This window comes from Panthera leo, chromosome A1 (assembly GCF_018350215.1).
Source record: "Panthera leo isolate Ple1 chromosome A1, P.leo_Ple1_pat1.1, whole genome shotgun sequence".
NCBI classification, from domain to species: Eukaryota; Metazoa; Chordata; class Mammalia; order Carnivora; family Felidae; genus Panthera; species Panthera leo.
In genome coordinates, this window is record NC_056679.1 from 83,252,907 (window position 1) to 83,268,577 (window position 15,671).

General features: G+C 37.2%; 1 protein-coding gene across 1 annotated transcript in view; it reads right to left on the reverse strand.

The window, feature by feature from the left end:
• Nucleotides 1-7,379: 7,379 nt before the first annotated feature.
• LOC122215617 (ankyrin repeat domain-containing protein 26-like) overlaps nt 7,380-15,671 on the reverse strand; it is a 78,236-nt gene continuing 69,944 nt past the window's right edge. The window contains exons 19-21 of the mRNA XM_042931135.1: nt 15,127-15,355; nt 8,987-9,032; nt 7,380-7,621 (exon numbers count right to left, since the gene is read on the reverse strand). Coding sequence (XP_042787069.1) covers nt 7,602-7,621; nt 8,987-9,032; nt 15,127-15,355 — 295 coding nt within the window. The 3' untranslated portion in view covers nt 7,380-7,601. The remainder of the gene's footprint in view (nt 7,622-8,986; nt 9,033-15,126; nt 15,356-15,671) is intronic.

Sequence of the window (15,671 nt, forward strand, 5' to 3'; positions counted from 1 at the left end):
GTTTGCCGGGAGAGCCTGAGCACCAGGTGAAGTGCTCCATCTTGTCTCACCATCACGTGACCATTTCACAGAGGGGGAAACTGAGGTTTGGGGAGTGGACAGGACTCACTGAGGTCAGGCAGCAGCGAGCTTTGTGGAGGTCCTGGCTCAGCAGAGACCACGTGCGTGCCACTACACCTCACCAATGCTCAAGACCTCCCCGTTCCTGCCGGACTTCAGTTTCCCCCACTGACCACCAGGGGCACAGACTGGATCTTCCATCTTCCGGCTTACTTAAGCTTACAGGCTTGAGATCACCCTGCTCTCCTGTTGACATTCTGAGCGCCAGGGTGTGGGTGGAGGAGACATACCACGAACAGATATCGTGTCATCTGTGAAGAGGGAACGTTTGACCTCCTCCTGGCCGATTTGGATGTCTTTTATTTCTTTGTGTTGTCAGATTGCAGAGGCTAAGACTCCCAATACTATGTTGAGTAACAGTGGCAAGAGTGGACATCCCTGTCTTGTTCCTGACCTTACAGGGGAAACTCCCATTTTTCCCCACTGAGGATGATATTAGCATTGGGTTGTTCATATATGGCTTTTATGATCTCGAGGTATGCTCCTTCTCTCCCTCCTTTCTTGAGGGTTGTTATCAAGAAAGGATGCTGTATTTTGTCAAATGCTTTCTCTGCATCTATTGAGAGGACCATATGGTTCTTGGCCTCTCTTTTATTGATGTGATGAATCACGTTAATTGTTTTGCAGATATGGAACCTGCCCCGCATCCCAGGTATAAATCCCGCTTGGTCGTGGTGAGTAATACTTTTCATGTATTGTTGGATCCGGTTGGCTAATATCTTGTTGAGAATTTTTGCATCCATGTTCCTCAGGGAAAGTTGTCTATAGTTCTCCTTTGTAGTGGGGTCTCTGACTGGTTTTGGAATCAAGGTAATGCTGGCTTCATAGAAAGAGTTTGCAAGTTTTCCTTCCATTTCTATGTTTTGGAACAGTTTCAAGAGAATAGGTGCCAACTCTTCCTTAAATGTTTGGTAGAATTCCCCCCTGGAAAGCCATCTGGCCCTGGACTCTTGTTTTTTGGCAGATTTTTGATTACTAATTCGATGTCCTTACTGGTTATGGGTCTGTTCAAATTTTCTATTTCTTCCTGTTTCAGTGTTGGTAGTGTATATGTTTCTAGGAATTTGTCCATTTCTTCCAGATTACCCATTTCATTGGCATATAATTGCTCATACTGTTCTCATTATTGTTTTTATTTCTGCTGTGTTGGTTGTGATCTCTCCTCTTTCATTCTTGATTTTATTTATTTTGGTCCTTTCTTTTTTTCTTTTTTTCACCAGACTGGCTAGTGGTTTATCAATTTTGTTAATTCTTTCAAGACACCAGATTCTGGCTTGATTGATCTGTTCTACTGGTATTTTTCTGTTTTGTTTGTTTGTTTGTTTGTTTGTTTCGATAGCATTAATTTCTGCTGTAATCTTTATTATTTCCTGTCTTCTGCTGGTTTGGGGTTATATTTGCTGTTCTTTTTCCAGCTCCTTAAGGCGTAAGGTTAGGTTGTGTATCTGAGATCTTTCTTCCTTCTTTAGGAAGGCCTGGATTGCTATATATTTTCCTCTTATAACCGACTTTGTTGTGTCCCAGTGGTTTTGGGTTGTGGTGTTATCCCTTTCATTGACATCCATATATTTTTCCATTTCCTCTTTAACTGCTTGGTTGGCCCATTCATTCTTTAGTAGGATGTTCTTCAGTCTCCAAGTATGTGTTACCTTTCCCAATATTTTCTTGTGGTTGATTTCGCGTTTCATAGTGTTGTGGTCTGAAAATATGCACGGTATGATCTCAATCTTTTTGTACTTACTTAGGGCTGATTTATGTCCCAGTATATGGTCTATTCTGGAGAACGTTCCATGTGCACTGGAGAAGAAAGTATATTCTGCTGGTTTAGGATGAAATGTTCTGAATATATCTGTTAAGTCCATCTGGTCCAGTGTGTCATTCAAAGCCATCGTTCCCTTGTTGATTTTTTTTTTTGATTAGATGATCTGTCCACTGCTGTGAGTGGGGTGTTGAAGTCTCCTACTATTATGGTATTACTATCGACGACTTTCTTTATGTTTGTGATTAATGGATTTACATATTTGGGTGCTGTCACATTTGGCGCATAAATGTTTACAATTGTTAGGTCTTCTTGGTGGATAGACACCTTGATTATGACATAATGCCCTTCTGCATCTCTTGATACAGTCTTTATTTTAAAGACTAGATTGTCTGATATAAGTATGGCTATTCTACCTTTCTTTTGTTGACCATTAGCATGATAGATGGTTCTCCATCCCCTTATTTTCAATCTGAAGGTGTCTTTAGGTCTAAACTGGGTCTCCTGTAAACAGCATATAGATGGACCTTGTTTACTTATCCATTCTGTTACCCTATGCCTTTTGATTGGAGCGTTGAGGCCACTGACATTTAGAGTGAGTACTGAAAGATATGAATTTATTGCCATTATGACGCTTGTACACTTGGAGTTTCTGGTGGTGTTCTCTGCTCCTTTCTAATCTTTGTTGCTTTTAGTATATATATATATGTATATGTATATGTATATATGTATGTATGTATATATAATTTTTTTTCATCTTTTATTCCCTCAGAAAGTCCCCCTTAAAATTTCTTGCAGGGCTGGTTTAGTGGTCACAAATTCCTTTAATTTTTGTTTGTCTGGGAAACTTTTTCTCTCACCTATTTTGAGTGACAGCCTTGCTGGATAAAGAATTCTTGGCTGCATTTATTTTTTTATTTTATTTGTTTAATGTTTATTTATTTTTGACAGAGAGACAGAGAGAGAGAGAGAGAGAGCATGAGCAGAGGAGGGGCAGAGAGAGAAGGAGACACAGAATCCGAAGCAGGCTCCAGGCTCTGACCTGTCAGCACAGAGCCCGACAGGGGGCTCGAACTCACAAACTGCGAGATCATGACCAGAGCCAAAATCGGACGCCTAACCAACTGAGCCACCCAGGCGCCCCTGCATATTTTTCTGATTCAGCACCCTGCTTATATCCCGCCACTGCTTTATGGCCTGCCAAGTTTCTGTGGATAGGTCTGCTGCAAACCTGATCTGTCTTCCCTTTTAGGTCAGAGAACTTTTTTTTTTTTTTTTCCCTTGCTGCTTTCATGATTCTCTCCTTGCCTGAGTATTTTGTGAATTTGACTATGATATGTCTTATTGATGGTCGGTTTTTGTTGAATCTAATGGGGGTCCTCTGTGCTTCCTGGATTTTGATGTCTGTGTCTTTCCCCAGGTTTCGTAAATGTTTTCCGCTATCATTTGCTCACATAACCTTAATACCCCTATTTCTTTCTCTTCAGCTTCTGGGACCCCTATGATTCTGATGTTGTTCCTTTTTAATGAGTCACTGGTTTCTCTAATGCTTACATCGTGCTCTTTTGCCTTAATCTCCCTCTTTTTTTTTCTGCTTCGTTATTCTCTATAAGTTTGTCCTGTATATCATGGATTCTCTGTTCTGCCTTGTCCATCCTTGCTGCCACTGCATCCATCCGGATTGCAGCTCAGTTATATTATTTTTAATTTCATTCTGGCTATTTTTTACTTCTTTTACCTCTGCAGAAAGGGATTGTAATCTATTTTCGACCCCAGCTAATATTCTTATTATCGTGATTCTAAATTCTGGTTCAGACATCTTGCTTGTATCTTTGTTGGTTAAATCCCTGGCTGTCGTTTCTTCATGCTGTTTCTTTTGGGGTAAATTCCTGCTGAATTCTGTGGCTCGGGTTGTTCCGATTGTTGTGTTAGTCCTCCAATCAGTGTTCTAGGTGTGTAGGATGGTTTCGTGTTGGCCTGGCTGTATTTCATGGATGGGAGACACATAAAACTTTCATGCTGTTCGGCCATCTTGGCCCCTCCCCCCATTCACAAATATTTTAAAAAACTTATCTCAGGGTACCTGGGTAGCTCGGTCGGTTAAACATCAAACTTAGGCTCAGGTCATGATCTCACAGTATGTGAGTTTAAGCCCCACGTGGGGTTCTCATTGGGCTCGCCACTGTCAGCGCAGAGCTTGCTTCAGATCCTGTCTCCCTCTCTCTCTGTCCCTCCCCTGCTGGCTTGCTTGGTCTCTCTCAAAAATAAACAGTTAAAAAAATTATCTCAATAGATGTGAAATAAACATCTTTTAACATTCAATATTCATTCATGACAGAACTTAGAAAACTAGTATTATAAGGGAACTTCCTTAATATACTTGTAGCAGAAAGACCCTAAGTGACCCCATAATATCTGCCCTTGAGTATTGTCACTTTTCTTTATAATTATTTTCTCTTAAGATCTGTGACTTGACTCTAGCTATTAGAATATGGCAAATGTAAAGGAATGTTGCAGACATAATTCAGTATATCAGAGTCAATCAAAAGAGGATCATGCTAGGCAAACCTGATCTAATCACGTGAACACCCTTCAAGGAGGACTGAGCTTTCTCTGAAGTGACATTCTCCTTGCTGGCCTCCTAAACTAAGCGGCCGTATTGAGGAAGTCTACGTGGCCAACAAGGAACAGCATTGCTCTAGGCTGAATATTTGTGTCCCCACTCACTCAAATTCATGTGTTAACTCTTAATATTCAACGTGATAGTATTTAGAAGTGGGGGATTTGGGAAATGATGAAGTCACGAAGGTGGAGGCCTCATGAATGGGATTAGTGCCCTTATAAAGGAGGGCTGTGAGAGCTCCCTTGGCCCTGCGCCAAGCAGGAAGACCAGCATCCATGAACCAGGAAGCAGGACGTCGCTGTACACTAAATCTGCCAGCGCCTTCATTTTGGACTTCCCAGCCTCCAGAAGGGTGAAAAATAAAACTTTTTTTTTTCATAAGCCTATGGTATTTTGTTAGAGCAGCCCAAAAAGACTAAGACAAGTGTCTGGGAACGCTTAAGACCTAAGCCTCCAACTAGCCAACAACTAGCAAAGAGCTGTGGAAATGAGTCCAGTCACACAGTCACAAGGAAATTCTCTTAAAAACAAACTCAATGCACTTGGAAGCAGATTCTTCCCCGTTGAAGCACCCAAATGGGGAAGCGCAGTCTAGCAGACACCTTGGCTACAGCCTTGTGAGAACCTGAACAAAGGACCCAGCTAAGCCATTGCTTAGCTTCTGACCCATAAAAATGTGAGATAAATGCGTGGGGCTTTAAGACACTGTGTTGATGGTGATCTGTTGTAAACGGCAAGAGCAAACTAAGAGACTAATAAAAGACATACACTTTTAAAAACCCCACTATCTACATAGTTACAGAAAACTACTTTTACATTTTGCAATTTCAAGAAGACATGAACACTCACTATCCTCACATTTACTCAACGTCATTCTTGTAGTAGGAAAGAAAAAAAATGAAAGCTCTAGGAATTGGAAACAAAAATGCCACTATTTATAGATTATATGTCACTGCATGTACCAAATCCAAAAGAATCTGCAGACAAAACACTCGAGTAAGAAACAATATATTGTGGGGAATAAGCTTAAACAATTAAAAGACTAGGTGTTTGGAAAAATCAGTATAAGAAATGTCTTTCCTTACAAACTGTTGGCCGATTCGATGCAATTCCAATGAGAACCGGCTTTGGAGAGCTTGCCAAGTTGATTATAAAAGACCTGTGGAGCCCTTCCTTCCTTTCTTCTTTCTCATCCCCAACATTTTAGTTCCCAGTCCTAGAAACAGAGGCATGGAGTTGTGGGGGTCCAGAGTGAGGTGTTGGAGCTTAGAATGGGGAAGGCATTACGTGTAGGACAGTCACCCTGCACAGTGTTGGAGCTCAAGTGAGAGCATCCCTGGAAAGTGAATGGTATAGAATAATGAAGTATCACAGACCGAACAGGGTAGGGAGGCATCTGCACAGGGGAAGAATAGCCCAGCGTGGGTTTTCAGAATCTGCAGGGGGGCAAGTCATCTGCAGAAGAGGTGGCCTGGCACAGGGTGTCTGAGAAAGGAGATATTTACATGTCTCAAAGTACTTCCCCATAAAATACTAAATAATTGGAAAGTGGAAAGTTAACATTCCAGGCGAGAAACCTGGCAGATACTACCTCCGGTGGCCAACATTAACATCACCAGTATGGGGACAAATCAAAATTGTAGGTCACATGATAGGATGCAAAGAGTAGGTTGTAGTGATACTCTTGATAAACATGTATGGTCTGAATTTTACCATAAGGAAACCTAAGAAAAATCCACATTGAAAGACATTCCACATTACTGGAATTTACTCGTCAAAAGGTTAAAAGTCATGAAAGTCAAGGAAAGACAAAGGAACTGTTTTAGAGTGAAAGAGACTAAGACATACAACTGAATTCAATACATGGCTCTGACCAGGACCTTCCTTGGTATAACGTATACTACAGATAAGTGACCAAACTTAAAAAGAATTATGAGGAATAAATCATAGAATTATACTGAATATTTGAACAAAATAGTTTTAATGGGTGCACTGACTACACACAGATTTTTTTTTTCAGTACTGGAAATGTATTTTCTTTCATAATTTTCTTCATGGTATTTTTTTCTGTAGCTTTATTTTAAGAATAGAGTATGATACATATACAAAAGATTATTGGTAGTAGTAGTGGTTAAGTCTTTGGGGGTCAAAAGTTGTTATGGCTTTTTGACTGTGGGGGGCGGGGTCAGAGCCCTTAACCCCATTGTTTAAGAGTCGAGTGTATTAGAGTTAATGTTCTGATTGTGAAGGTTGTATGGTAGTTATGTGGAATGAACTGACCTGTAGGATTTAAATGCTACAGGAATCAGGCATCCCATTAGCAATTTACTTGCAAATGGCTCTGGGGCGGGGGTGGGGGGGGATTTCTTTTTTTTTTTTTTTTTTTTTTGTCTAATTTTTCTTTTTTCTAACTTTGTTTCTAAAAAGCAAATAAAAAATAAATAAATAAATAAATAAATAAATAAATAAATAGAAAAGGCGAAAAGCCTTAGGCAAATCTTATTTCTCCGTGTGGAAAGAGCTACGAATCAGTGTTTACAATTAAAATTATAGATAGGTTCTATGGCACTATAAAAAATTGTAATATGTACAAACATTGGCAATAGCCATAGCAGGAATACATCAAAATAATGTCTAAATCTTTAGACCCACATATAGTCATAAAAATTGGAAAATACAAAAAGCCATCCATGAACACTACTGAAGTATTAATGACAACTTGGTTGTTTGGGTGCTGTTCAAACCGCTGGTAGTGGAGCAGTCTGATGTATGTAAAACCCTCTAGTGCTGGTTTCCACGTACAAAATGTGCTTAAAAGTTAATGAGATGCCAAGAAACATAGTTTAAAATATTATAAAGATTTTCATTACACACATATGATACAAAAACATTTTCCTTTAATCAAGACTTTGCCATATAGTGTGTTCAATTGGGAAACAATGAAAATGTTTTGTAAGCATCCAGTAAATTTTTTCTATTTATTTTTCAAATCATATAATTTTTGTTCAAAATCTGTACATATTCTCGTGACGCTTTCCATACTGGATCTTGATTTAGAATTGAATCATCAGTAGATACTAAAGGAGTTCTAAAGGATCCTCATTCAAATTCGGTAGCAGCTGAAAAGGAAAAGAAAGAATTATCTTCTTTCTCCAAAATATTTTTCACTACAAGTGATTAAAAAAAAAAGATGAAAAGAAAAGAAAAGAAAAAGAAAGTTGGGGCCTTTATGAGTGTTAAGAAAAATGAAAAATACCTACGTACAACTGCAATATGAAACCCAAGATTAGTATTAAATATGTTTTGCTCAGGGTTGCACACTGAATTAATTGCTATTGTGGATAAATATCAGAGTTTCTGGTTTTTTCATTACAAGGTGAAATTACAAGATGAGGACACAGTCCACCCTGAACAATCATAAACTATAAACGGAAAAATCAAACAGGCATTTCCAAACAGAGCCAAGTATACAGATGTAAGTGACAGGTATAAAACACAGCACTACTGGAACATACGGAAGGGACATCCCAGTTTTGTGTCAATGTTGTCTGCTCTTTGGTGAAGGTGATATGTCAGCTGATACCTGAAGGACAAGGAAAAAGTATGCTAGGTAGAGGGAAGAAGCACATACAAAGAGCTAGAAGTGAGGAAGAACACTTGTGCAATTATGGGTAGTTTAGTTTGACAAGGTGCTAGAGCAAAGCAGCAGAGTAGGGCAAAGAGTGAGAGACAAGGCTGAATCATCTGGCAAGAGCAAACTGATTTGGGTGTTTTCATTCCATGCTAAGGAAGTTGAAGTTTTACCCAAGGGCAAAAGCAATGACAAAATCAATGAGTGAAGATTGAAACCCGTTACCTGTCGATGACAGCTATATGACCTCTAATTACTTAACCAAGCATTACTAAGATGACTTTGGCTTTTTGGGTCTTCTATCACTAGCAGAAACAACAATTTGATAAAGCACACCTTTTCTGAGACTTGTGCAGGTTGACAGTTCCATAGGGATGGCACCAGTGAAGGAAGATTGTCGCCAGAAATAATAACAGATATATAGACTTACGGAGATTGAAAAAACTTCTTTAACGTTTATTTATTTTTGAGAGAGAGACAAACCACAAGCGGGCAGGGGCACAGAGAGAGGGAGACACAGAATCTGAAGCAGGCTCCAGGCTCCGAGCTTTCAGCACAGAGCCCTCTGTGGGGCCTGAACCCACCTGAGCTGAAATCAGTCGCCCAACCGACTGAGCCACCTGGGTGCCCCTAGACTTGTGGGAGATTTTAAAAGAGCTATGACACATGAGGACTAAATGAGGAAGAAGTGTGTTCTTCATTATGCTCATGCTTTTACATTTTTTATTCTATATGTACAAAAAAATGTGAATGTAGTATCTATTATCCAAACAATGGAAAGGGATGCCATTTACTATTTATAGTTTATTTCAGATATCAATGATATCTAACTTCATACATTTTGGCAACATACCTTCTTCTAGTGCTCTGGTTATTCTTTTCTCCAACTCCCGCTGCGTCTGAAATAAGGCAAATATTATTTAGAATGTGTAGGGTAAACAAAAGACATGTTAGGAATTATATATAGCTTAGGACATGTGGTCTTGAAATAATACTTGCAGAGATTAAACCAAAGTTAGGGATTGCTTAAACAGAAAAACTATAACATGAATAAAATAAATTCCTACCTATTTTATTTTAGTTTTAGATAACGGAGAACAGATACATACATACACGCACACACACATGTATACATATATACATGTGTGTGTGTGTATACGTATATATAATATGTGTATGTTATATATATAATATATTATGTGTATTATATTAATATATATAATAATATGTGTACATTATATATATATAATGCTATTTAAGTGAGACTGATAAAAAGCATAATTAATATTGATCTATTGAATATGTATAATCTCTGAAACATGTTGGATCTTACTGGTACAAAAAAGTTTAAACAAGAATCATATTGTATAGTGAATTATTACTTGGAAATGATTAGAAAAACTGCCATTTATGAAAGTTTAATCAGTTTTTTACCTTAATGAATTGTTCCTTAAAATGGGCTTTCCATTTTTTCACTTGTAGAAAAACAAAATTTGAAGGAATGCTTTTTGCTGTTAATTTTTCAGGACTGACTCTTAAATACATATAAAATGAAGAAAGTGGGACTGTCTTACTGTCATGTGGAAATTCCACTGGCAAAAATTGAGTAAAAATGTTTTGCTATCTGTATTATGACTAAAACACTTATTTCCTTTCATAGGCACACAAAGATTTCAGAAAATCTCTTTGAAGAAAGGAAAAATAGAGGGTTACAACAGTTTCAAAACTTAGCTTCTGATTTATAACTTTCTCCATTAGAGATAAGGAAAACAATATACAATTTTCAATTGTAACTTTGTTTCCTTTCTCCAAATTAGGACCAAGTTTTGAAACACTTGACTTATTAAAGTTATGGTAATCCACTTATGAAATGTGTACGAATATTTCCAACTACAGGTGACCCATCAATAACACAGGGGTGGGGTACAGTCAAAAACCTGTATATAATTTTTCATCCCCCCAAAACTTAATTACTAATAGCCTACTGTTGACTGGAAGCCTTACCGGTAACATAAACAGTGGATTCATACATGTTTTGTACAGTAGAATAAGCTAGGGCAAAAAATGACATTGAGAAAAACGGAAGGAAGAGGAAATACACTTACAGTACTGTACAGTATCCAAAACTAATCCATGTGTAAGTAAAGTAGACCCGCACAGGTCAAAACCATGTTGGTCAAGGGTCAACTGTATATTACAACTGTTCCTGTCTAGAATGTTCTTATTTAGATCTTTCTTAGACAAGGTAGCCTCTCCCTGAATGCCCCAAACGGGCTCCAAAATAGTGTACAGGACATAATCAACACTGTGGTGATAAGGATTCCAATGTCTACAAATTTGGGTGTGAGGACAAATGTTTTGGCTGACATGTTTCCCAATATTTTCAGAGACTGTTTTCCCTAATACCTTTTTTTAATTGAAGTATAGTTGACATACAATGTTACACTAGTTTTTCAGTATACAAATTCAGATTGGACAATTGTATACACTATGCTATGCTTGCTACCGTACGTGTAGTTACCCTCTGTCACCATACAACATTAATACAATATTATTGATGATATTCCATATGCTGTATTCTTCATTCCTGTGACTTATTTACTTTATAACTGGAATTTGTACCTCTTACTCCCCTTCACCTATTTTGCCCATACCTCTCTACCCACCTCCCCTCTAGCAACCACCAATTTGTCCTCTGTAGTTATGATTCTGTTTGTTCACTTGTTTTGTTTTTTTATATTCCACATGTAAGTGAAATCACATGGTATTTATTTGTCTTTCTCTGATTTATTTCACCTAGCATAATGCCCTCTAGGTCTATCAATGTTGTCACAAATGGCAAGATCTCATTCTTTTTGATAGCTGAGCTATATTTCGTTGTATACATATTACACATTGTCTTTATCCATTCATCTCTCCATGGACACTTAGGTTGCTTCCCTATTTTGGTTATCGCAAACAATATTTCCATAAACATAGGGATGCATACAACTTTTCAGATTAGTGTTTTCATTTTCTTTGGGTAAATACGCAGTAGTGGAATTAATGAATATCTATTTTTAAGTTTTTGAGGAACCATAACACTTTTTTGACAATAGCATTATATTCAGGCCTTATAAAATGAATGGGACAACATGACTATACCAGACTTATAAAATTAATAACTCAATACCAGATGATGGGGGAAGGCTTTATTCAAACAATTTTATGTTACCATTAATAAATACGATATAAAATATAAACCACGTTTTTTATATGACATGACTTAAGGAGCTACCAAGGTAATGTTGCATCTTTTCCCCAAAAGCTCTTTTCCTAAATATTTACCTCTGTGACCTTTATGTTTATTTCTAGGTAAAAACTGTGTTTCGATGGTGAAAATAGCTTTCAAGTCCATGAATAAGAACACATGTGTACTTTTGTGTATACCTTTCCATTGATCAGAAATATAAGAGGGTGAGAAAATTATACACAGAAAAACTATATATCAGCAAATTTTAATTCAAAGAACATTTTTAAAGGATTTTTAATTAGAAGGATTTTCTCATTAACTGTTAGCATTCAAATATGGCCCATAGAAATCTAAGGTTCGGTTGGGGACACTGCAGGAGTGAGGGACAAGGAAGTCACAGCCGTAGTCTCCATCTCTCCTTTAGTTAGACAGCTCTAATTCTCTCTGTTTTACACAATACAGTTTAATGCAAAAAAATACATTCTATTCTTTGAAAAAAATTATTTCGAAGGTATAAAAGTCACTAATTTAGTCAAAGTCCCGAATTTTGCGTAATAGACAAAAAGGGCTCAGAGAGAGTGTACTTTGCCTGAGGTCATGAATCCAACTAGATGCAGACCAGGACTACACTTGTGGTCTTACCAAGCCTAGAGTTCTATGCCAGTTACTTCCTCATGGTCAGGAAAAATACGTGTATTTTAAGTATAACTCAGAGAAAATGAATACATAAAACTTTGTCATGTGGCTCAGTAATGCTTAGGTATGAGGCACACAATAGTAGCTCTCTAACTAAATTACAAATTTTAAAGTCATGAATGAAAATAAAGGAACAGAAATTATGTTAACTCCTTTTAGTAGCAGTCAATTTTTAAGCACAACTTTTTTATTTTTTTAAAAAACATTTTTTTTAACGTTTATTTATTTTTGAGACAGAGAGAGACAGAGCATGAACGGGGGAGGGTCAGAGAGAGGGAGACACAGAATCTGAACCAGGGTCCAGGCTCTGAGTTGTCAGCACCGAGCCCGATGTGGGGCTCAAACTCACGGACCGCGAGATCATGACCTGAGTCAAAGTCGGCCGCTTAACTGACTGAGCCACCCAGGCACCACAAGCACAACTTTCTTAAACCACAGGACAGAGAACTTTAAAGAGAAAATCTTTAGGTGAAGCAAGCAAGCTGAAACTGAGGAAATTCTTCCTGAAAGCATTACTTATTCCTTCCAAAGAAAATTTGTTTTATCAAAATCAATCAACAAATGAGTGAACCCATGGTGTGGTTATTTATAGCAAAATTTAAAACCCAACACAGATTTCTCTTTCCCTTCTAGCATGCTTCTGCCTAACCTTTCATCATTCGTTGGTATGTACAAAAGACACAATTCACTTTATTTATAATTTAAATCCAGTCGGAAATTATAGGTGAACCTTCACTTCTCACATGTGGACTTATCTCTGTCTCCCTCCCGACGGGAAGGGAGACTTACCTAACGGGTGAAATTGGGAGAAGGAGCTAAGCAGTGCTTATGCGTTTCTGAATCTCCTCTTTGAAAAGATGTGCCTGCCCACAGTAACATGAATTTGGGTCTGCTCTCAGCTCTGTGGTAAGCACCCGGCCCCCGGGGTGGGGGTCAAGCATTTGTTTCCTCAATTTACAACTGTGTGGGGAAGTGCCCAATTTGGGAGGAAGCCCAAAGTGGCTAACATAACCTAAATCATATCCTCCAACTTGTTAGTGTGTATTAGTAATAAAGCTACTAAGTTTCTCTCCATCTCCCTGTCTCCTGTGTTCTGAATTTAGAAAGAGAAGAGCAGGGTTACTTGCCGCCTACCCAGTGTCACCTGTCACAGTTCCACCGAGAAAAATGACTAGACAACACTGACAGAAACATTCTCTTCTTCCTTGACTTCATAACTAACGTACATTGTTCAAAAGCATCGCTCACTCGAAAGAGAGAAAAAGTTGAAAGGAACCATTTTAGGAACAAACGTAGAAAGTCAGACAAACTGAGGACACAGAGGAATACATTCCAAATGAAAGAACATGACAAAACCTAAGAAAAAAAAACTAAGTGAAACAGAGATAAGTAATGTACCTCATAAAGAGGTCAAGGTAACAGTCATAAAGATGCTTAGTGAACTTGGGAGAAGAATGAATGGATCCAGTGATAACATCAGAAAGAGATAGAAAATATAAAAAAGAACCAATCAGAGCTGAAGGATACAATAACAGAAATGACAAATACACTAGAGGGAATCAACAGCAGATAAGAAGATGCAGAAGAACAGATCAACAATTTGCAAGACAGGATAGTAGAAATCATCCAAGCCGAAAAACAAAAAGAAAAAAGAATTTTCAAAATGAGGCTAGGTTAAGGGACCTGTGGGACAACATGCAGTGTAATAATACTTGCATTCCAGGGGTTCCAGAAAAAGAAAAGACAAAGGGGCAAAGAACTCATTTGAAGAAATAAAAGTTTCATTTAAAAAATTCAAATATTTGCTTGATTTAGCTATTTATAAAATGCTCTATAATCACTCATCAAGATATTTTATAAAAATAGAAACAAAGGTGGTATAAGTCAAAAAAAAAGGAAAAAGAAAAAAAAAGTGCCATAAATAAGAAAGCAATTAAAGATGTATTCTCGTGTAAGAAAATAGCAACACTTTTAACTTAAAAGAGAAATTTACCTTTTTAGTGTTACAAGTTGATTTAATTCATAAAAAGGACTTATCATGGATTCTTTTTTTTTTTTTTTTTTTTAGAGTAGCCTCCATGCTTAGCGTAGAGCCCAATGCAGGACTTGAACTCATGACCCTGAGATCAAAACCTGAGCTGAGATCAAGAGTTAGAGGCTGAACTGACTGAGCCACCCAGGCACCCCCCTGGATTCTTTTAAATAGTAAACATTCATATGTCGTTAAGTGTTTGGAGGATGATCATTCACTGACATACAGGGTTGGACAAACTGGATTATAGCAAAACTTTCAAATGTTAATGAACCACTGCCAACTGAAAATAAGTCCAAGCATCTAAGTGTACCTGTGGTTACCAGGCAATAACATTTACTTTCTAAAATCAAATTTAAATGAAAGCTTTTCAAGAAATTTAACATGGGTAAGTTTAGTTATATTTACTGAATACAGTTAATGCTAGTTGTCTCTTTTGGCACACCTGGGTGGCTCAGTTGTTTTTAGTGTCCAAATCTTGATTTTGACTTAGGTCATGATCTCATGGTTTTGAGACCGACCCCCACATTCGGCTCTGTGCTGAGCATGAAACCTGCTTGGGATTCTCTTTCTCCCTCTCCTTTTGCCCCTCCCCTGCATGCACTCATTCATTCTCTTGCTAAAATAAAATAAAAATAAGTATCTCTTAGAAATGAAAGATCAAGGGACTAATATATATATATATATAATATATAATATATATTATATATTAATATTATATAATTATATAATTAACATTATATATTAATATTATATTAAATATTATATATTATATTATAATATATTATACATATTATGTTTTATTATATTGAAATTATATTAATATTATATAAATATAATATTATATATTATACAATATATTATATATATATATATATATATATAATTTACCTCAGTTCTTTCTTAGCACATATAATGCTGACTTTTACTTCGTATGTGTTAGTTACTTAAACAACTCAGAATTTCGCCAAATTAAAAGCAACAACTATATCAGATATCTGAAACCCAAACTAAAACAGATAATATAACTAACCTTCCACAAGGAAGTCTCCCTGTCGTCATATGACGGCCGTGGGTTTAAGGTAGGAATCACTAAGTTTCCTCTTGGAGTAAGGTTCCCATTGAGCACTAAATTATTTTCAAAATGTCCACAATAAGGTGGTTCCAGGCCTGGGCTCATAGTAAGGGTCCTGAGTAAAGTTTGGTGCTGCTGTGTCTCCACAAGAAGTTTTGTATTGCTCTCTGACAGTCTCTCATTAGTCCTGGGAAGAGTAAAAAACACGAATACATTTTCTTTTTCCCTAAATCATTCCTAAATAACATACATTTTTTTTAAGTTTCCATAATAGTAAATAGCATTTGCCATTGAATAGTGTTTTAATACTGAACATGTGACGGAGCACACCTACTATCTAAAATTATACTTTTAAAATTGTTCTAAAGAAATACTTATGTTTCCAGGGGGATTCCTTACTAACAATTCAAATTAGGGAAGGGAGAGAAGTGGCTATCAGTGATGTACATGGCTTAACAAATAATACTTGCTGTCTTCTGGAGTGGCTGTACTGACAGGATCCT